Source organism: Apteryx rowi, unplaced genomic scaffold (assembly GCF_003343035.1).
Source record: "Apteryx rowi isolate R43461 unplaced genomic scaffold, aptRow1 scaffold_644, whole genome shotgun sequence".
NCBI lineage: Eukaryota > Metazoa > Chordata > Aves > Apterygiformes > Apterygidae > Apteryx > Apteryx rowi.
Window position 1 is genome coordinate 148260 of NW_020450921.1, and position 18814 is coordinate 167073.

Sequence of the window (18814 nt, forward strand, 5' to 3'; positions counted from 1 at the left end):
GGAATGATTTATTATAAAATGAGTATTTGCTGTTAGGTCATGTGGTAGCAATTAGACACATTATGAATGAGCATTCAAAAATCATGATTTTTTAGCTGTCTGGTCAGATGAATATGAGACTATCACATGAGGGTGACAGCATCTGTGCAGCTCTATGAATACGGAAATTCTGATATATTAAGTTGGCAGTGTTCCTGGCATAGACTTAGCTTTGTGGCAAAACTGCTCAGGGTACAAGTTCATGAAAATCACTCTTACAGATGAAACAGTGCCAGACGGGAAAAATGTATATGTTCGGGTATAACCACATCTACGATAGAGACTAATGTACTCTTAGTACTTATGAATATGYATTACATAGATTTAAACATTAGAGAAACAGAAATTATGACAACATTTTCAGAGTCTCTGTGCAAACATGCCCTTCCTTAATAGTTCATTTGTTAACTTCACCATTTCCCTTGTATTCTCCAATGCACATATTTAGATAATGACTATTTCGGTACTGGCTATGATTTTGAAACTGTAGCATGTCCAGCTGCTTTATAAAAATGCATTTACTGACAAATCACAGAGTAGAGTTATGCTGTACTATTAATACTAATCATGAGTAGTATCTTATTGTTCTTACACAAACCCACTATCCCTCAAATACTATCCTAGCAATATCAGACATTCTTAATAATAATAAGAATAATATGTATTTTATAATGTCACGTGTGAGAGGGGCCTTACAGACATGCAGCATGACAGAGCACATTTTCAAAAAGCTTACAAACAAATTGCCAGTATCTGACCATGTGCTCTAAAATTAGGTGGAATTCAGTACAGCTAAAGAACAGACTAGTCTAATAGAAAAGTGACATTTTATTTATAATCACTTGGACTGGAACCATGTGCAAACTGTTATGATACTGAAATGTCAAAGGAGAGCTTCTTTGCATCATTATTTAAGGAGGTCTTAACTGCAAAATTATTATAGAATCACAGAAACTTGACGATTCTTAAAAAATGCAGTATTTAGGTTACTTAAAACTTGCCATGACAACACATTACCACATTTTTATGTTGTTCACAGGGATGACATTCTCTGAGAGAATCTAACTTTTGTAATTCACTCTATAAAATATCTCAATCTGCAAGTCCTGGGCTGTGGGGARAAGCAAGATATACTGAAAGCTGAATTTTTAGCTGCCCATTTTCTATTTTCTCAGTTGGGCGCTACTTTTGCTAGTTATATAAATTTGTTACTAATATAAACAAAGGCATGTAAAACTTGGCTTAGATGCTATTCAGACTATCAGAAGTCTATGTTACTATATACCCAGCCTGTTTTAAATGATTCAAGCAAGGAACCAAACAATTTTCWCCTGTCTCCAGGATCTATTTCAGGGTAATAAGACTGTCCTGCCAGTGACAGTGCTGGAACACCCTGACTTTGCGAAAAACAGTACCAAAGCTGAGTGTGGCAGGTCAAACTCATCTCTCCTCCTAGGTATTTGTCCAATACACTACTGCACCTAGGTTAATCTCATTCTGCTGTCCTTACACCCACAACTGCTCTTTTTCCATGGCCATCCATGGACTGTTACTGGTCTGGTTCCTCTCGTCCAGGAGTTTCAGGATGTCTGATAGCTGTCTCCACATGAGAGACCCTACAGCCATCTCGCAACCTCTCTTCTCCCCGTGTTTGCTCTCCTCTCGGGCAGCCAAAGAGCAGAAACCCTCTCTTGTTGCACAGCCCGGAGCTAACATGCACATACAGATCCCAGTGCACTCCACCAGCCCTCCACGCTACTATGTATGCCACCTCTAGCCTGGAAACTGTACAGCTCTATTGGCATGACTCTGGCCTTGAGTTAATGTGCTCCTAATAAGAGGGAGGGCATGATGTTCAGGAGAGCCTGAGCACACAGTTACAGTTGACAGYGAGCTCAGCAGAGCCACTGGATTTTTTTGGGGGGCCCCCATTTACATGTGGAATATGAGTCTTCCAGAAGACTGCTTGTTTTATGAGACAGGTGTACCACTCTCTAAACCTAAGCTTTTTTCCTGTACATAATGCAGATGCCTGAACAGATGATTAATGATATACATTGGGAGGGGAGAAGGGATTTTACATTTTGAAGGATCCTCCAGAGAATCAGAGGAATCTCCATAGAAATGCACTCTCTACCTCTTTTAGGAACTGAATGCTCTGGAYGTCTCAGCTTCTTCATGGTAATGGAGTGTGATTTTCTTGCTTTTGTGGGTTCATTTCCTCAACATTTGTTAACATTTTGAGGTTAAGCCACTGGTACACTTGGTTTCATGATGAATTATAAAGTTATGGCTCAGAAAATGCTTTAAAAATAGGTTTCCCATTGCATGTAAGCAATGAAAGTTGGTCTTTGAGTGAGAATATTATGAACTGTAACCCACAAATTCTGAATTCAGTTTCTGGCTTTGCCATCAATTTTCTGTAGGGCCCTGGGCAACACAGTAAGTCTCTCCAGGACTATCAAGTGCTTAGCGAAGTAAATAGATGCAAGTGTAACAAAACCAAATCCCTCTGTATACAGGATGCCAGCATTCTTAACGTGTTAGCTAAGGACTTGCATTCTTCTGCCCTAAAATATCACCTAATAATACAAAAGTTGTCATCAGCATTAATTTTATTTTGAGTKACTGGAGGCCACTTAAACCGTTAAACCATTACAATATGGAGTAGCATCAAGCACTGGCCATTGCAAAGCTCAATATCACAGTGTGCCATTTGGCCTGGCAATGCAGCTGATGCTGCTGCTAGCTCCAAGAGGGGAAAAGGTCACCAGATTGCAAGCATTTAAGTTCAGTCAACCCACTGACTCCTCTTAACCCTACTGAAAGCAAACACACAACTGTCAGACCAAGCAGGCTGTTCCTTTCTAAAGTTCTATCTAGTGCTTCCAGAGTTACGTACTGGGGTTTCATTTTCCCTGTGGAGACAGAACAACTCCAGGTACTTCAGCTTTGATGCAGAAGGTACAACTATATTAGCCTTCTTAACCTCAGTTTTTCCCATCCTTCACAGCCACCCATGCACAGTGACAGCAAAGATGAGTAGAGGAGATTGCAGGAGGCTGTGGTTGCAACCACCAGGTTGACTCACGCAGAGCAGGTGGTTAAAAAGACAGGAGATCACAGGAGCTTTGTGTGCCCTAGCTGTCGCATTGCCACAGCACTGTGAAAGCAATGGTAACACACAGTAAGATAAAACATTAAGTAATGCAGCCTTGTCTTAAAACTTTATCAAGTATATCACATTTTGATTTCCATCAGATCTGCATTTAGATTTTATCTCCAGGATAACTCTTTGAGCTGGTACAAAGTCCACAGATTGTACTAGTTTACTTAATTGTATGCCTTCATAATCAAATCATGACAACTCAAAGAGTGGATACTTTTGTATCATTTTATACCCAGCTTAGAGAAGCAAAGACAAACTAAAGCACTATGAGTCATACTCAAATATAAATCAAATTGTTTACACACAATTGTTCTGGTTTAGCTAAACCATTTTAACATCATGTTTCTTTAACCTAATGTAGTGCATAAGGTCTAATATGGTGTAAAAATGCCCTTTGGTGTTACAGGCAGAAACTGACATTTGCTCTCTTGGAGGTAAATTCCAGTGGTACTGCTTAGGGAAATCTCAGTCACTATTTGATTGACTTTCTGCAGATTGTATTGCTTATTTTTAGACATTCTGTGATGATAACTGTAATAAGATGATGACAGCAAAACTGGGGTGCAATGGACATACAAGAAGTTCTGGAAAAGTCAGAAGTATCTGGGTCTAAGGAAAACTTGAGTACAATCCAAAGCACGATAAAACAGACTGAAACGAACACAATCTATCTATGCTACTAGATTAAATTTCCTGAAAATAAATATTATTAATCTGTGCTGTTATTTTTTTTCTGGACTGGATGAGTTCAGCACTTTTCCCCTGGCTAAGAATTTAAACTAGAACTTCCTGACCGAAGTAAGATTTTAAAATGTGCAGCTCACACTTTCTGAAACACACAGCACTGCATGTCAAAGAGTTGTATACTTAAGAAAGATTGAGCTATATAAATCTCCCCTCCACTAAATAACATCTGAAAATACACAGACAATTTTTCCCCCAAAAAATGTTACAGTAGCAGTGCAAGTTAATTACCACTCTATTAAAAAATCTTGAGCTGGATCATAGTTCAAAAAGTAATTATTTTCAGTAAGAATAATAATCCATGGCCTTGGTAGATCATTGTACTGTGCAAAATTACTTATGCATTATCTGTCGATAGGAATGTAATTAACTCCTGTCTCCACTGCACTGGGTATTTAGAATTTGTAAGTTCTGGAACCACGACATAATGGCAGGAATGTGCTGTAGACACCTGCCATATCTCAGAAAAAAAGCACTATCATAAAAAGTTGGACTGATTTAACAGAAAAGCTTCCAGCTAATAGGATGAAGTTATCTCTGCCCTAAATATTCAAACCATGAGTCCTACATGGATTGTATAAGTTAGATATCTTGTCTAATGTAGTTGTCTTGGCCTCCAACATAGCCCAAGTGGAGAGACAGGCATCTCCAGATGCAATTTGTTCCAGCTCTTTTAAACACCTGTATTAGGATGGGACAAATTTCCCTCTGGGGCTTTCTGCTTGTATCTGCTGGCTACARACTTAGTCTAGACAGCCAGCTTTAACAGGTGATGTTTAAGTCTTAGGCAGCTATAATAAGGTGCAATGAATCCTACCTGAACAGTAAGGGGGAAAACTTTCTCAATATTTCAATGGCTTYTCCATGAAGGTCTTCTCATTGAGTTCCTTGGTAGTTCAGACTGCCTGAGTAGCTGGGCATTTACCAAGGCTTTAACGATGGTGTACTGGAGCTTTCTTTATGCACAACATGTTGCAGATACCATCAGTTCTCTATGCAGTGACACATGTCAGGGAAACAATTTATTCCACCTGTGGCCAGTGACTGGTATCTATAATTGTAATTGCTTTAGAAAATTCATGTAGTCTACTGGTCATTGCATATAATATGTAGAATATCTTTCCACCTGGGTCTGAGGCACAAAGAAGATGGGAGTCTTTATATCAGAGGCTGTCTCTTTTCCAAGCTGTAGCGACTTATGCTCTAGGCTTTGGAAGGCTCCAGTTCAAGATATGTGCAAACTTGCACCTATCTAGCACCATCCTGAGCAGCAGCAAGGCTGTACATGCTTCTGTGAGTCACAAGATTTCCTGAGAAGAAAGAACTTGAATTATTTCAGAGTACACTGGGCACACCAATTTCATGCTTCTTCCAGTCACATGCTGTAGATTCAATACCTTTTCCTAAGAATAATGTTTTCTTATTCTGAGTGCTGCAGCTGAACTGGCAGAAGACAGTGAGCAGCATTTAGCAAATTGCTTGGGGTCTAAAGTTCAATTTTGATCATGCTTTGGTCATACTGAAGAAAACAAGAGAGTTCTTTAATATATTTCAAGACCTGATTCCAAATCTAACTAGTGCTGAGAATTGACTGCTGAGAAATGATAGAGGAAGAACAACTTGGAAACATTCAGGGAGAAATACAGAATAAAATGTGGAGATGTATCAGCATTTCTTAGTTTGTAATCTACAGCGTAAAATCCAATATATGAGATGATTCCCTGACATATTTGAACTGTGTTTTATTTGGTCCCTTTGGAATTCTCTCCCTTTCTAAATATAAGAAAAAGAGTTAAAATCCAATAAACTCTGTAGAAGGTTCTTCTCTTTCTGGTTTATTTGATAACTGAGGTGGCTAACTGTTCTTCATGAAGCCACTTTCTTCATATTCTTAGCCGATTAGCACATTTCTGTCTACCACCAACCTATTTTGCTTATCTTTGTGCTATGATACTTTCCTCTTTTTTCTTCTTCCTGTTTCCATCACTAATGACACAATTCCAAAGCTGCTCCTTGATAAGAATTTTTTTTATACAAGCATAGCATATAGTGCAGCATAAATAAAATAAACTTTATGTCAAGTTGTCTCTGAGGAAATCCTTGCTTGCCTAAAATCGCAGGAGCTCTGCAATTTTAGTGGAACATCAGCAGTTTTGAGCAAGTGGAAAATGCACAATGAAACATATAATTATGTTATTCAGAACCTAATCTCAACAGGAGTTTTGCAATAATAGGAAACACCTCAAATCCTCCTTTTCTCACAAGAGGAGAAGTGGAAGAGGAGCTCTGAATCTTGGCCTGCTGGGTTTCTGCAAAGGAATGGGATCAGAACACATTAGCTAGGACACCAAGAATGGAGTTAATTTAATGTAGCTTCAAAGTTACATTAAAAGTAAGGTGTCTACTCTAAGACGGTCATCAGAATATAGATCTTTTTCTGTGTTCAACAGAGATAGGCATCTACAGATAATAACTTTTCCCACTTTGGACACTTATTTTAGGATGACTTGAATGACTTTCTCTTGCCTATCTCTTGCCATTGGCTACAAAAGGAGCCCAAAAGAATGGCTTATGCTTGTACTCAGTGGCTAACATTAGATGAGATGAACCCTCAGGAAGGTTATTTCGTGTGGTTAGGCCAAGATTTGAAGACACAACAAAACCATATCCTGTGGATCATGGTCCCTACAAGGTCCACTTTAAGAATTCTTTAAGCCTTCATGAAGGTTAAGGTTAGCATTGTTTAACTAAATGTGTTCTATTTAAAATTGGGGATGATTCAGCAAATCCATAGTGACTTGTTAAACTGAGTTAGCTAGTGTAGACTGTGTGGTCATAATAACTTTTGTTATGTCAAAACTGTTTATTTTCCTTAAAAGGCTAGCTTGTCTATTTGTCGAAATAGGTCTCATCTTCTGGACCATTTAGAAACTTAATATATCAAAAAGAATGAGAGGTGGCAACAGTTTCTCTGATACTTACTGTACAATGCATACAACTTTCCTTGGAGTTACAAAGCTGAAGGATTGAGAGGGACTTATAGCTATCAAATCATCACAATAAGGCGTCTAAAAAGGTCAAGTGAAATGTCTAGATGTCCTGGCCAATCATCTAAATCATCCACCAAGGAGTTCTCAACAAGAAAATACTGCATTACTGCATTGCCATAGCCAATTGCTCACAACTTTTATGAAGAATTACAATTCTAAACTGGTCAGTCAGCTGTGTTGTGTCAGAACCCCCCCCCCCAAACCAACAGCAACTACAATAAATAACAAAAAYATGCATTTGTAGTACTGGATATATTTTAAATCTTACGAAACATTTAAACTAGCTTATCCTACATGATATTTTATAGAGAATTAAGAGTTAAGAACAAGTGTGATGGCAGGCCAGCTGTATATTAAAATTTCTTAGGCATGTATCTATGCAAGTGTCTATGAAGAAAGAAGGAACACAGAAGAAACAGATGCAAGCAAATTTGAAATTTATGTTAAAATCTGCCACAAATGATTGTGGGTGGATTACAGCAATAACTTCCAAGTGATTTTCTCATATAATTAAAAGGTCAAACAAGTTTGACCTGAACCTGTAATTTAATTTAAATTTAGTTACTGCTTTATAACATTTGGTTTTGAAAGTTCCAGCCAGAGGCGAGATGCAGAATTTATATAGAATCCTTTTGTTGTACCTAACCAGATATTGACTGCTATCATCCAAGGACACATCAAGCTATACGCCATCATTGATCCAATATAGCTTTGGTTTCCATTATAAAAGATTCTTTTTCATTAGAGTTTTAAAGGATCTAGTGTGAGAAAGTAAGGACCCCATATTCGTGACCTGAAATAATCTACTCTTTATAAAAGGCTGACAAATCACAGAGAATCAAAGAACTTGCCTGTGGCTGCAGAGGTTTTATCTGAGCCTAATCTAAGGGTCACTGGAAAATTCAATGCAATTGAATTGAAGATTCATCAAAAAGAACTTCCCAGATTAAAAGCTACATTTACTGTGTGAATGAGAAATCCTGATGTGTAGCTTTACTTCTGTGCTGTTTGAAGCCTGTTTCTTTTTCTTTTTTTTTCATTTCAAGAATAAAAGAAACAGCTCAAGTAAAGTGAATAGTCACATCAGTTGTTGGTTTCTCCTCCTAAAATAGAGCAGCTTTCTGTGTGGAAATGGACTTTTTATATTTAATGTAAGTGACGGTTCAAACCCTATTATCTCACTCTACCAAACAGGCCTCAGCCATTCCTCACTTGCTCAAGTATTCAATATTTGGTTTGCTTTCCAGATCTTAGGCAAAAAGTAGACGAGTGGAAATATAATTATGTTGCATATCTCCAAAATTGGGAGAAACCTGGAATTTATTTTCTAAAATCCACCTTTTGATTTATTTTTGACATAACAACATACTATTCTGATCTGTCCATGAAATGCTCGAGGCGCAGAGAGCTGCTTGGCCACATGCTAGTCATCTGTCACAGGGAGATGGCTAGCAAGGCAGCGTGTGGGTACAGCTCAGCTGTGAACGTGCTTTTTGTATAGAACAGATGGGAGTGTGAGAGCAAAGTGCTGACTGATTTACCATATTACTGATCTTTAAGAGCACTGAAGCACATTTCACAACAAAACAAAAAGTAATTCAATTTCAAGAAGAATAAGAGAAAGAAAGATTCAGGGAACCTCCTATAAACAAGACAGCTAAAAGTACAGCCCTCATTTTATAGATGATCTTATTCCAAGAGATCACTTAGGTGTCAAACCCATGTCAAACAACACTGGCAACAAATGGACAATTCCACAAAAGGAAAGGTACACCATGTGTCCAGGTATACTGTCACTAGTGACAGTAAAATGACAGAAGAGAGGCCAGTGAAGGGATGGCAAATGCTTCCTGTGGAGTGATCAAATTTTAATTTGAGGGAAGAAGAAAACAATGTCTCTCAGGGATTAATTTAACTGAAAAATAAAGGGCAGGAAAACAGATCAAAATGGTAAGTGGCATCTGGACACAACATTTTTTGAAGACTTGGACAGCCGTCTGCCAGAGCTGTGAAGGCACCAACAGCCCCAATGCCTGACCAGCCTCACCTGGGATCCCTGTCCATGGGTCTGGGGACTCCATTTAAGCCCGGGCTCAAGCCTGAGATATGTTGTAGGTGAACCTGTATTCAGCACTGTCTTTGATCTTGTCTCCTGGATGGACCTTGTACCTCTGTTGCAGCCTTATCCCTGGTCCTGGCTCCTTTTGCTCCTGACTGGACTCCCTGGATGGACCCTGGACCCAGTTAGTCACCTTATCTTGTTTGGGGACTGCTGAGGGGTGCCATTACCAGCACCCAGCTCTGCCTGCTGTCCTGTCGGTGAGGGCACTGCCTGCACTGGAGTAATCTTCAGCTCTCAGCTTGCCTCCCCTCATGGAGCAGCCCTGTTCTTGCTGCTCTTTGACATGGTTCTCTTGCCAGGGTCCTGAGTACACCAGTAAGCTCTAATTGCCTTTGCCAGCCTGTAGCTATCTTTGTGGTTCTCCTTGTCCATCCCTTCCTTCTCAGGGTTTTGCTGCCTGTGTTCAAGGTCTGCTCTGACGTGGTGCAGCTGCACAACCTGTGTAGCTGCGAAAGCAGCTAAGGGCCTCCACCCCCACATCCTCTGCATAGCGATTTGGGAGCTGCATTTGAGCTCAGGCCTTGGGTCCTTGCCTGAGCTGTGTTGTAGGCATGCTGTGTCTGGCCTTGCACCCTGCTGATCTTGGCTTTGCCTTGCCAAACCAGCTTCCCACCTTGACCTGGGTCCGCCTCATCTCTGTGGGCTTGGCTGGTGATCACCGGCTGACCCTGGTTAGTCACCAGGGCTGCTCTGTTTCCCCTGCTCAGGGGCAGTGGGACAGCATCCCATTTGTGAGGGCACTGCCCTGTGCCTGCCTCGCTGCTGCCCTTGGCTCCCAGCTCCCCTCTGCTTTCCGAGCAGCTCACTCTTGCTGCTCCCTCACGCCTGGCCAGCAGAAAGGCAGTGAGCACCAATAACATTTCCCGTATGCCAGTACTGCAGAAATCAGTTCAAGTCTTTCCATTCTCCTCAGTGAGCTCTACACTGGCAGTGAATACAGGTTCAGCCTACATCGAATGGTCTAATTCTATTCTAAGAGCAGAATTCTCATCAGCTTCAAAGGGAGAAGGAAAAGACTACAGGTCTCAATCCTTGAACCCACAAAGAAGATGACAAGAGCAGTTCCTTGCAGAGCCTCATTTAATAGAGGCCTTTACCATTAAGACAAGATGATGTTATTAACTTGCACAGAAGAATGTGCACAGAGAAATACAGGATCTCTGCTAAGGTACAGATACAAAACAGATAAGTTTATTAATAAAGAGCCACATAATTCACTATTATGAGTGAATTTATAACATAATGTTATTATTTAAAGCTACCATCATACTCTGTCTTCATACAGTTTTAAAAAATTGCGTTTAAGATATCCATTTTTGGAAATTAGTTAAATTTGATGTTTTACTAAAGGGTTATAGAGAGCTGTAAACATTCAATTTACTAAGCAGTTGCTAAGCATGTTTGCCCTGGTGCTGTTCTACAGAGATGTGGAAAGCTGAAGTCCCTTAGGAGTCTGGTAAAAGATATTTCTGCAGTCTGATTTTGATTAATGAATTTCAGTGGGATGTAATTCTACAAACTACTGATATTATTTACACACACAAAAACTCATCTCTTACCTCCATTATCTTTTAGGTGCAGCGCTATCTTGGTATCATCTATAAAGGAAATTCAAAGTCAGTAAAGCAGGAAAATGCATTTTTCTAGGATATGAGTCTTTTTAGGAATGACTTTCTAATATCCAACAAATTCCACAATTAAAAAATGATTTTGTACTCATCTCAGTGAGAATTAGGTTGTGATGTTCTTACTTATACTGAGCAAGGCTTTACTTTCTTGATACTAATAAAACATCTGTGAGAGTGCCAGAGGATTCAACATACTGGTAAATAAAGATACTATAGTCCACTTTATAGCACTTAAAAATGATTCTTTTTTTAACATATTCATATGTTGCTTGAGAATTCTACCATATTGTAGACTGTATGAGACAGCATATGACATCCCACCCCCAATTATTTAGTTTCTCTTCTAAGAATTATGAAGAAGTCTACCAGTTTTAAGTTCTACTTATTTCYATATTTCTCTAATTGCTTGTGAGCTTTGATGAACTAAATGCAGGAGCAGTATTAGCAGATGTGCATATGGGAACAACGCTGCAAATGCAGTCCAAAACCTGTGCTGATGGCTTCTAAACTTTTCTTGCTGCAACCCCCCCCCCCCAGTTCTTCTTATCAGTACATTCCCACCCTGTAATGCCTTTAGCTCAGAATTTCTTGTCACAAGCCACTTAATAATTCTGGTGATACTGCAAACAACCAATAGCTTCCCATGTATTAAAATACTATTCCAAAAGAAATCTCCATCCCTCCATTCTATTTTAAAGATGCTATTTGATTAATTTGAGTTAGCTTTTCTACCCAGCAGAATTTTCCCCAGAAGTAGGAAAGTAGGCTATCTCATTTACAGAATGGCAAGATATAAGTAGTCAGCAGAACATGGATGAGAACTGACACACCATCACTTATCCAGTTAATTTGGTTCAGAAGCCTACAGAAACTACTACAGAATAGTGAGCATTACATGAAAAGACCAGCGTCAACTGACTGAAAAAAAGTAAACAGGCAAATTTCAAAAGACGTCTTTAATTAGGGTTATCTCTAATTTTCAGCTTTCCAAATACAAGAACCAAAGGGATCCAAAAATCGTTATAAGTCTGTGATGGGAGAGTCTTCACTAACTTTAATAGGACCCTTTCTATTTACTACTTCAACATGTTTCAGTTTATGGCCTGGTAGTTAAATGAAAATGAGTAACTCTTACCATTGTAACCACAAGTTCTCTAACAGTCTGCCTGGCTTGTCTGTCCTACGTCTAGCACTGTCCTCTCCTCCAACACTCCTCAGCTTCGTGCCTTACAGTTGCGAGAGCAACTTCTGCACCTTCCCTCAGAAGCCTGTAGTTCTGGGTTTAGCACTGGTGGGTCCATGTAGTGGTTTGCAAAGTGTTCACATTTGAGGCACTTTTTCCCTATGTGCCTACAGCACTTTGCACAGTATAGCTCACAGAGAGAGCCTTTTGGAACCAGAAATGACTCCATTAGAAGGCAGCAGTGGCAGCAGTCTCTTCAGACCAGACCCAGCTCAGATGCCTAAACTACCACAGGTAGGTAGAGTAGAATAGGACAGATGTTTAGAGACAGAATTGTGCCACTGCTCAAATAAGGAAAAATAAGGTTTAATTCTCCTTGTTCTTCAAGCTGCAATTTTAAGGTAATCTCATATATTATTGTCACTGGCATTCCCCGCTTCTTCCACTGTCCAAAAGCAAAAAGGTCAACATGAACACATAGTTAAAGGATACGAATTTTTTTTTAGACTTGTAAATAATACATTTTTGCATTATAAACTAAAGCAGTCTATGTAATTCACCTTCTGTAGGCAGGCTAGTTGGCAGGTGCGAAGTAGTGGATCCTCTGGTSGTAGTTAAAACTCTGAACTTTGTGGTGGTTGGCTGACTGGTGGTGGTGGAGTAAGGAGGTGTTTCCATTTCATCTATATTCTTTTCACAAATCTTATCTTTTGACTGTCAGGAAACAACAAAAACAAAGAAGAGAAAATTAATTTTCAGTGGAGACGGTCACTGAATGAAGAATTTAAGCATAAACAAGCTGTCAGGATAAAAGGAATGAAAATGCAATCCCTAAATGAAGGATTTGAAGTGCTTTTTCTTTTCTTTCTCCTTTTAAGTGAAGTGCTCTACACAGCATTCAGCAACATATATTTTTCATTTAACTGCAAACCTTACAATACTTAATTGTTAATGAACGATTCAACTTCAAAGTCCCTGAATCTCAAACATATTATTTCCCCCAATCAGATTTTAACATCCAAGATTATCAACCGTATTATCGCTATTCTATTGTGAATGCACAATGTATCATTGGTGTGGTTGCCATAAAACATGTTAAAGTAAAAAACAGGGGAAATAGCAAATACTGTGTAATTAACTAGCATTTAATTAGGCTTTACAAACATTTATCATAGAAGAATATGCATACATGTGTGAAATGTATGCATTTCTTCAGCCTATATAAAGTTCATATACCTACAGTATACAGCAATATATTCACTATATACACCTATTATTTCTAATATTAAAATTACATATATTATTGTGTATAATGTAATACATAGCAAAAATAATAAACTCCATCATACAATAATTTAAGTTTTATTATCATGAGCAAATATTTAGATCTGTATCTCTAGTATTTTTATTTTTTCCAAGTTCTGGACACTTTTAAACATTCTGCAGAGGTAATGAATGTTTTCCTTTATGGATCATACAGTTTTGCAAAAAAATATATCCAATCAAATAGCAGCAAATATCAGAACTGCCTATAACTCCTGCCCTCCCAATCCATTTTAATGAGAAGTGGAATCCCACAAAATCTGTTTACTGAGATTTGCCTGTCAAAGCCCAGCGTGTGTTATCTTGCTTTTAATGTGTGGTTAATTTTATGGTCCTTTGTTTTATTGGAAACAATGTATTACATTAAAAATGTATCAATAGCTGCAGTCTAATTATTCTGTAGATTTGTTCATGCTTTAGCTTGAAAGATGTTGTTAATTTCACTGATGTAATTTAATCAAAATTTATCTCAAAATCTATATTGCAAAGAAGGAAAACTTACTATGAGAATCATTGTCGTTCATTCCCTTGAATGAATGCATCTAAAATTAACCTCTGTGTACTAATTACTGATAGCTTAGCTCCAGCAGTAAGCTCAGGAGGATGGTATGTAAACTGTTGTGCCTACTCCAGAGAGCCTAAATGCTAGACTGTGAACAGCAATCAAAAAGTCTGGAACAGTGTGAATCAACCTATCAGTTTCTCAGATACACTTAACGTATCAATAATTTCCTCTGAGGTCATGCATTAAGCCTTAGAGCACTGGCCATGTTGAAACAAGAAGGAAAAGGCAGAATGGGGTGCCACCATCTTGCAGAGAACAGTTTTTGGGTAATTAAATCTACAGGCACAACTGAGTCCTAGCTAATTTTAATCTGGATCACAGTAATACAAAGGTTGTGCGCTATGCAAATATTCCTAATAATTTTTATCTTCTTGAAAAAGATGTCCTCCATGCACAGTAAATCTTTAAGAAATTCCATTGCCAAATCAGCAGTTTGCAAATTACAAAGCTGAAGCTTCAAGCCTGTGTAATAAGACAGTATGTAGGATGCAGTGATTTTGCATCTATAGTTATATGAAAAAAATTCTTCCATCAGATTGGAGTTGTATCATTACTTCTCTTTACTTTTCCTGAGAATAAAAAAAGAATGTGCTTTTCTAACTAAACACTTGTGGCTACATTTTGCCCTTAGTTTCACCTGACACTACACTTCAGAAGGGCTATGTTGCTGAAACTCATGACAGAAATTGGCCCTTTCAGCCAAAATGGAAAAGACACTGCTTTTTTATGGCCATCAGGAGATTAAGTCTCATAAATTAATTTGTTCCTATTACCACAATCCCCAAATGAAAAAAAAAAAACCTCTTCCAAAAGGAGGACACTGGGAAAGAACCAACAATTAGATATTTATAAATGTGACTTGAAAATGAACTGCTCCGGTCCAGGAATAACCTGAGTGCCTCTTTTACAGGAAGCCTGTAATCCCTGTTTGACAATCCACCACTACCACAGTTGGAATCTTTCTCTTTCTCTTGCTGCCTTTCTATAAAAGGAAACCTGAATGACTTGTATTAAAAAAAACAAAAAAACAAAAAACCCACAACTCTACTAATTCATCTATRAAATTTCTTCCGTATTAAATGATTTGGCGAGACTTCATAACCAAAATACAAGACATGCAATGCCTGTTTTTCTCTTGAGACTACTCTGGCAGTGGGTTTTCTGAGGCGAAGAACATCACAGCTTCTTCTCTTCTGGCAAAAGTCATAGATCTAAGAGAAAAACATTGCAAGGGCATTGTTTTGGGGCAGGCTTTCTGGTACTTTTATTTTTTATTTAAAGTATTTTCTCAGAGATAAGATTTTTACTTTGTGTCCATTTTATTCCTTCAAATGAAAAGCGAAATTGCTCAGACTATTTCTCTTTAATATAGCTTAATAATAGCATTGACACTGAAAGATACAGATAAATATAGTATGCCTCTGGCCTTGAAACCCTGCTTCATAATCTGAAGAATCAAAAGCATCAAAAATATATAAATGTCCTCTGGTAACTAGTCTGATAATGTAAACTACTCACATACCTCTTCAGGGCAGCCACTGTCTACCCAGTCTTGCCGGTGACGGTCAAATCCACTGGAGCATCTTTAAACAAGGAAACAGATAGAAGTTGTCCAGGTGGAAATAGAAGAAAAATAAGAACAAGGAAGGATGGGAGAGAGAGAAAGAGATAATAAGTAAATGCCATGATTTATTTTGAAATCTGTATGATTTATGTGGTTTTATTTTCATTCAAGAGGCTCTTGCTTGCAGTATGAGTCAATCATTTAATTCATTCCAGTGAAAGGTGGATGAGTTTGCTCACTTCACTGACTTTTAATAAGACTAGGCAAGAAAATAAGGCCACTGCTATGGTTAGCTGTATTTGAGTGGTAATTTTTGGTTCTCAGGAAACTGAAAGATTCTAAGACATGCCAAGTGCTACACCGCTTCAACCATGTTAGGAAAACAGTCCACTTTGGAAGAATRGAAGAGTGGAATCATTTTTATAGTAATAAAGAGTATGTAAGCAAATGTAACACCTCATGAGGGATCACAAACTTCTGTAAAATTATTCTGAGCAGAATCTACATCTTTGATGAAAGGTTTTGAGAAAATGTTGATTCTTTTATTAACTATTTTTGTACTGATCATCATTCCACAATCTGCAATGTTACTAAAAAAAAATCCCAATCCTAACAGATGCCATTTATCACTTATTTTGCAGCAGCTGACTTTTCTGAAAACCTATTGCAGGGAAGAAGATAAATCCCCAAAACAGAAATGTATCCCAGCGAATTACACAGCCCTCCTTCCCAATGCACAGGAACCAAGGCCACGATGAGGAGCTTTTTCCTCGCCCTCACTGAACGGTGAGTGAATGAGTGCTGTGCTGGAACATCAGCACTGCTGTCCCAAACTTTGGGGTCTTCTGTCTCAACAAATGTTTGAGACAATAAGGAGAACCTTGTAAGCAGAAAGAAATGATGACATTCCAGTTACCAGCAGAACATAATTTTTGCAAGTCTCACTTCCCATCATTCTCTGAAGTTTGAAGAGCTTTATTAGTAACTCCTATGCCCATCTTGAAGGAGAACCGGTCTAATTTTCAGATGTACTGAAAACTCACAAACCCATTACATTTCAGTGATACGGCTCTGACTGAAATCTAATGGGTTTGTGGGTATTTGGTACATCTGAAAATCAAGCCCTATGTTTAAAAATGATATCAAGCCACTCAATATGTTCTCACAGAACAATTACTGCCATTACAGATCCATGCTAACGTAGACCCAAGAGTACTTAGACCTAGCAGGGATTAACGACCTTTCATTTTACACTTTATCTTGTATATAAATGATGTCAAACTTAAGTCTCCAAAGATTAAATGATCAAAAACTGATCCCAGATGCACATATTCACAGTTCAGGAGTCTCCTCTGACAAACTACTGACATATAGTGGCAAGTAACATTGCAGGGGTTGATACTTCCCCACGAATTTACAAAACATGAAACAAAACATGAAAACATGCCACATGCGGGACTTGGAACAGCTATTACAAACATGGGAAACACTATTCAGATGACTCTGTCGTAACGAAAAACACCGAAAACTTTGGACATTGTTCTTTTAACATTTTCTGTTGATGAAATGGTGAGTCCAAACAATATTATTAGAAAACAGCTTTATCAGGAACTAGATATGTTTGGCTCCAAGCAAACCTGTTTGAGGCATATGTCAACAAAAAGCCAGCCATAGAAGATACCATCATTGCTGCATCGTCGAGTTAGAATTCTGGAAACTCTCATTCCAGTGCACCACCCATGCTACTGATTGCATTTTTAAGACTTTCATTTAGTAACATGATGATAATTCCTTGTTGCCATTAAAACATTGGAGCAGATTTGATTAGCTGTGCCATTTACGCCATCTGTCAACATGGCCATTTTATAACAACTTCATTTTCAAGTGATGACCCAAATGTGCTCCTAGCAAAGCAATAACAAAGATGTTCTAGGAAAGGAGAACAGGGACATTTCTGAAAAGTAAGGAATTCCAGGATTTCTGTGGAACTCAGGAATACTGGCTCAGGGATCAAAGGGAGAATTAAATCATTTGCATGTATAACAATGAACATCTGGCATAACTAATACAGCTGAGTCTGGGTCACAGAAAAAAGATGTCAGAATCCTTTCAGTGAGTTGTATATAGCTAGAAATGCGACAGAATATCATGAGATCTACCAGATGTCATTTACCTCTATTTGGCAGAGAATATTTAAATGACAAGAAGTGCCCATTTAGTGCATGAGCTAAACCTCTATATTTTTTCTCTTCTAAGAGAGCTATCTCAGAATTAATAACAATAATTATTATAAGTCAGATGCCCCTCGACAGAAGATTCATCAAGGTTTAATCTGTAAAAGCTAAAAACATAATGGAAAATGATTGGCAAGGAAAAGGACAAACTCTGTATGGAAAAATCTTTTCACCAGGTTGAGCTAGAATAAAACTATTAGGATAATTAAAATGCACAAYGTGTCCTTTATACCAACCATTCCCTAGGCTTTTTGTTTTTTTTCTGGGATATCTGTAGTAGCATATAAACAATGGATTTCTGGGAACAGAAGGGCATTCCAGAGATTTCAAATTATTTCATAAATACCGGGTAAAGTTACTTATTCAGCTCAGTTATAATATTTATTGACTCCTCTAAATGAAAGGCTGACCTGGAAAATTAAACAGAAAACTGAACAGACTGAACCCATTCCTGCCGTTAGTTACTCAGGAAGTCCCATCACATTAGGAACATGTAACCATGCTTCTTACTTGACTGTTTGAATTTCTAAAAGAAGAATTAGAGAATTTAAAGTGGAATTTCCTCCCAAGTGAGGGAGATAGGAATACAAATAAAAGTACTGGAAGCCTTAGTCTTAGTACCTGTCCAGCTGAAGAAACATAATCAGAAAGTGATACTGGGAGAAAGAAAGATATCAAGTACTATCTTTGTGTTCAGCCTGGCTTTGCCCCCCTTTCCTTCAGAACAGGCTCTATTTTGATTCCTCCATCCTTTGAATATCACTTTCTTGTCACACTGTGCTGCCTGTATTTTCCTGCCTTTTTTATTTTCCACTTACCCTTGCCACAAATGCAGAACTTTATCACAGCTCAAAGCGTTTATGAAGTTCATATGAAGTGCCTCTCTGAGTGACTGTGGTACAAACTGGTAACATACTTGAATGGTATTTGTGCTTATCCTCTAATGCAATAGACTTACTTACACATATATTTAAATTCAAGCATAAATGTGTAGCCTGAATTTATCCTATACATAAATAGATTGCTTAATTAAACTGTATTTCTGAATAGTTAGAAGAGGATTTGGCTCTACTTTGCTTTTATATGGTCTTCTCTTGATTAGCTAAAATGACTTGTTCAACAAGAGGATTTAAAACAGATAGTATTGCAAACAGACTGTACTATTTTAATGTTTATGAAAATTCAAATATAAT

General features: G+C 38.1%; 1 protein-coding gene across 1 annotated transcript in view; it reads right to left on the minus strand.

Moving 5' to 3' along the window:
* Positions 1 to 18814, minus strand: part of PLXDC2 (plexin domain containing 2) — a 276972-nt gene that overhangs the window by 17275 nt on the left and 240883 nt on the right. Inside the window, exons 10-12 of the mRNA XM_026084514.1 lie at positions 15346 to 15406; positions 12496 to 12649; positions 10684 to 10722 (exon numbers count right to left, since the gene is read on the minus strand). Coding sequence (XP_025940299.1) covers positions 10684 to 10722; positions 12496 to 12649; positions 15346 to 15406 — 254 coding nt within the window. The remainder of the gene's footprint in view (positions 1 to 10683; positions 10723 to 12495; positions 12650 to 15345; positions 15407 to 18814) is intronic.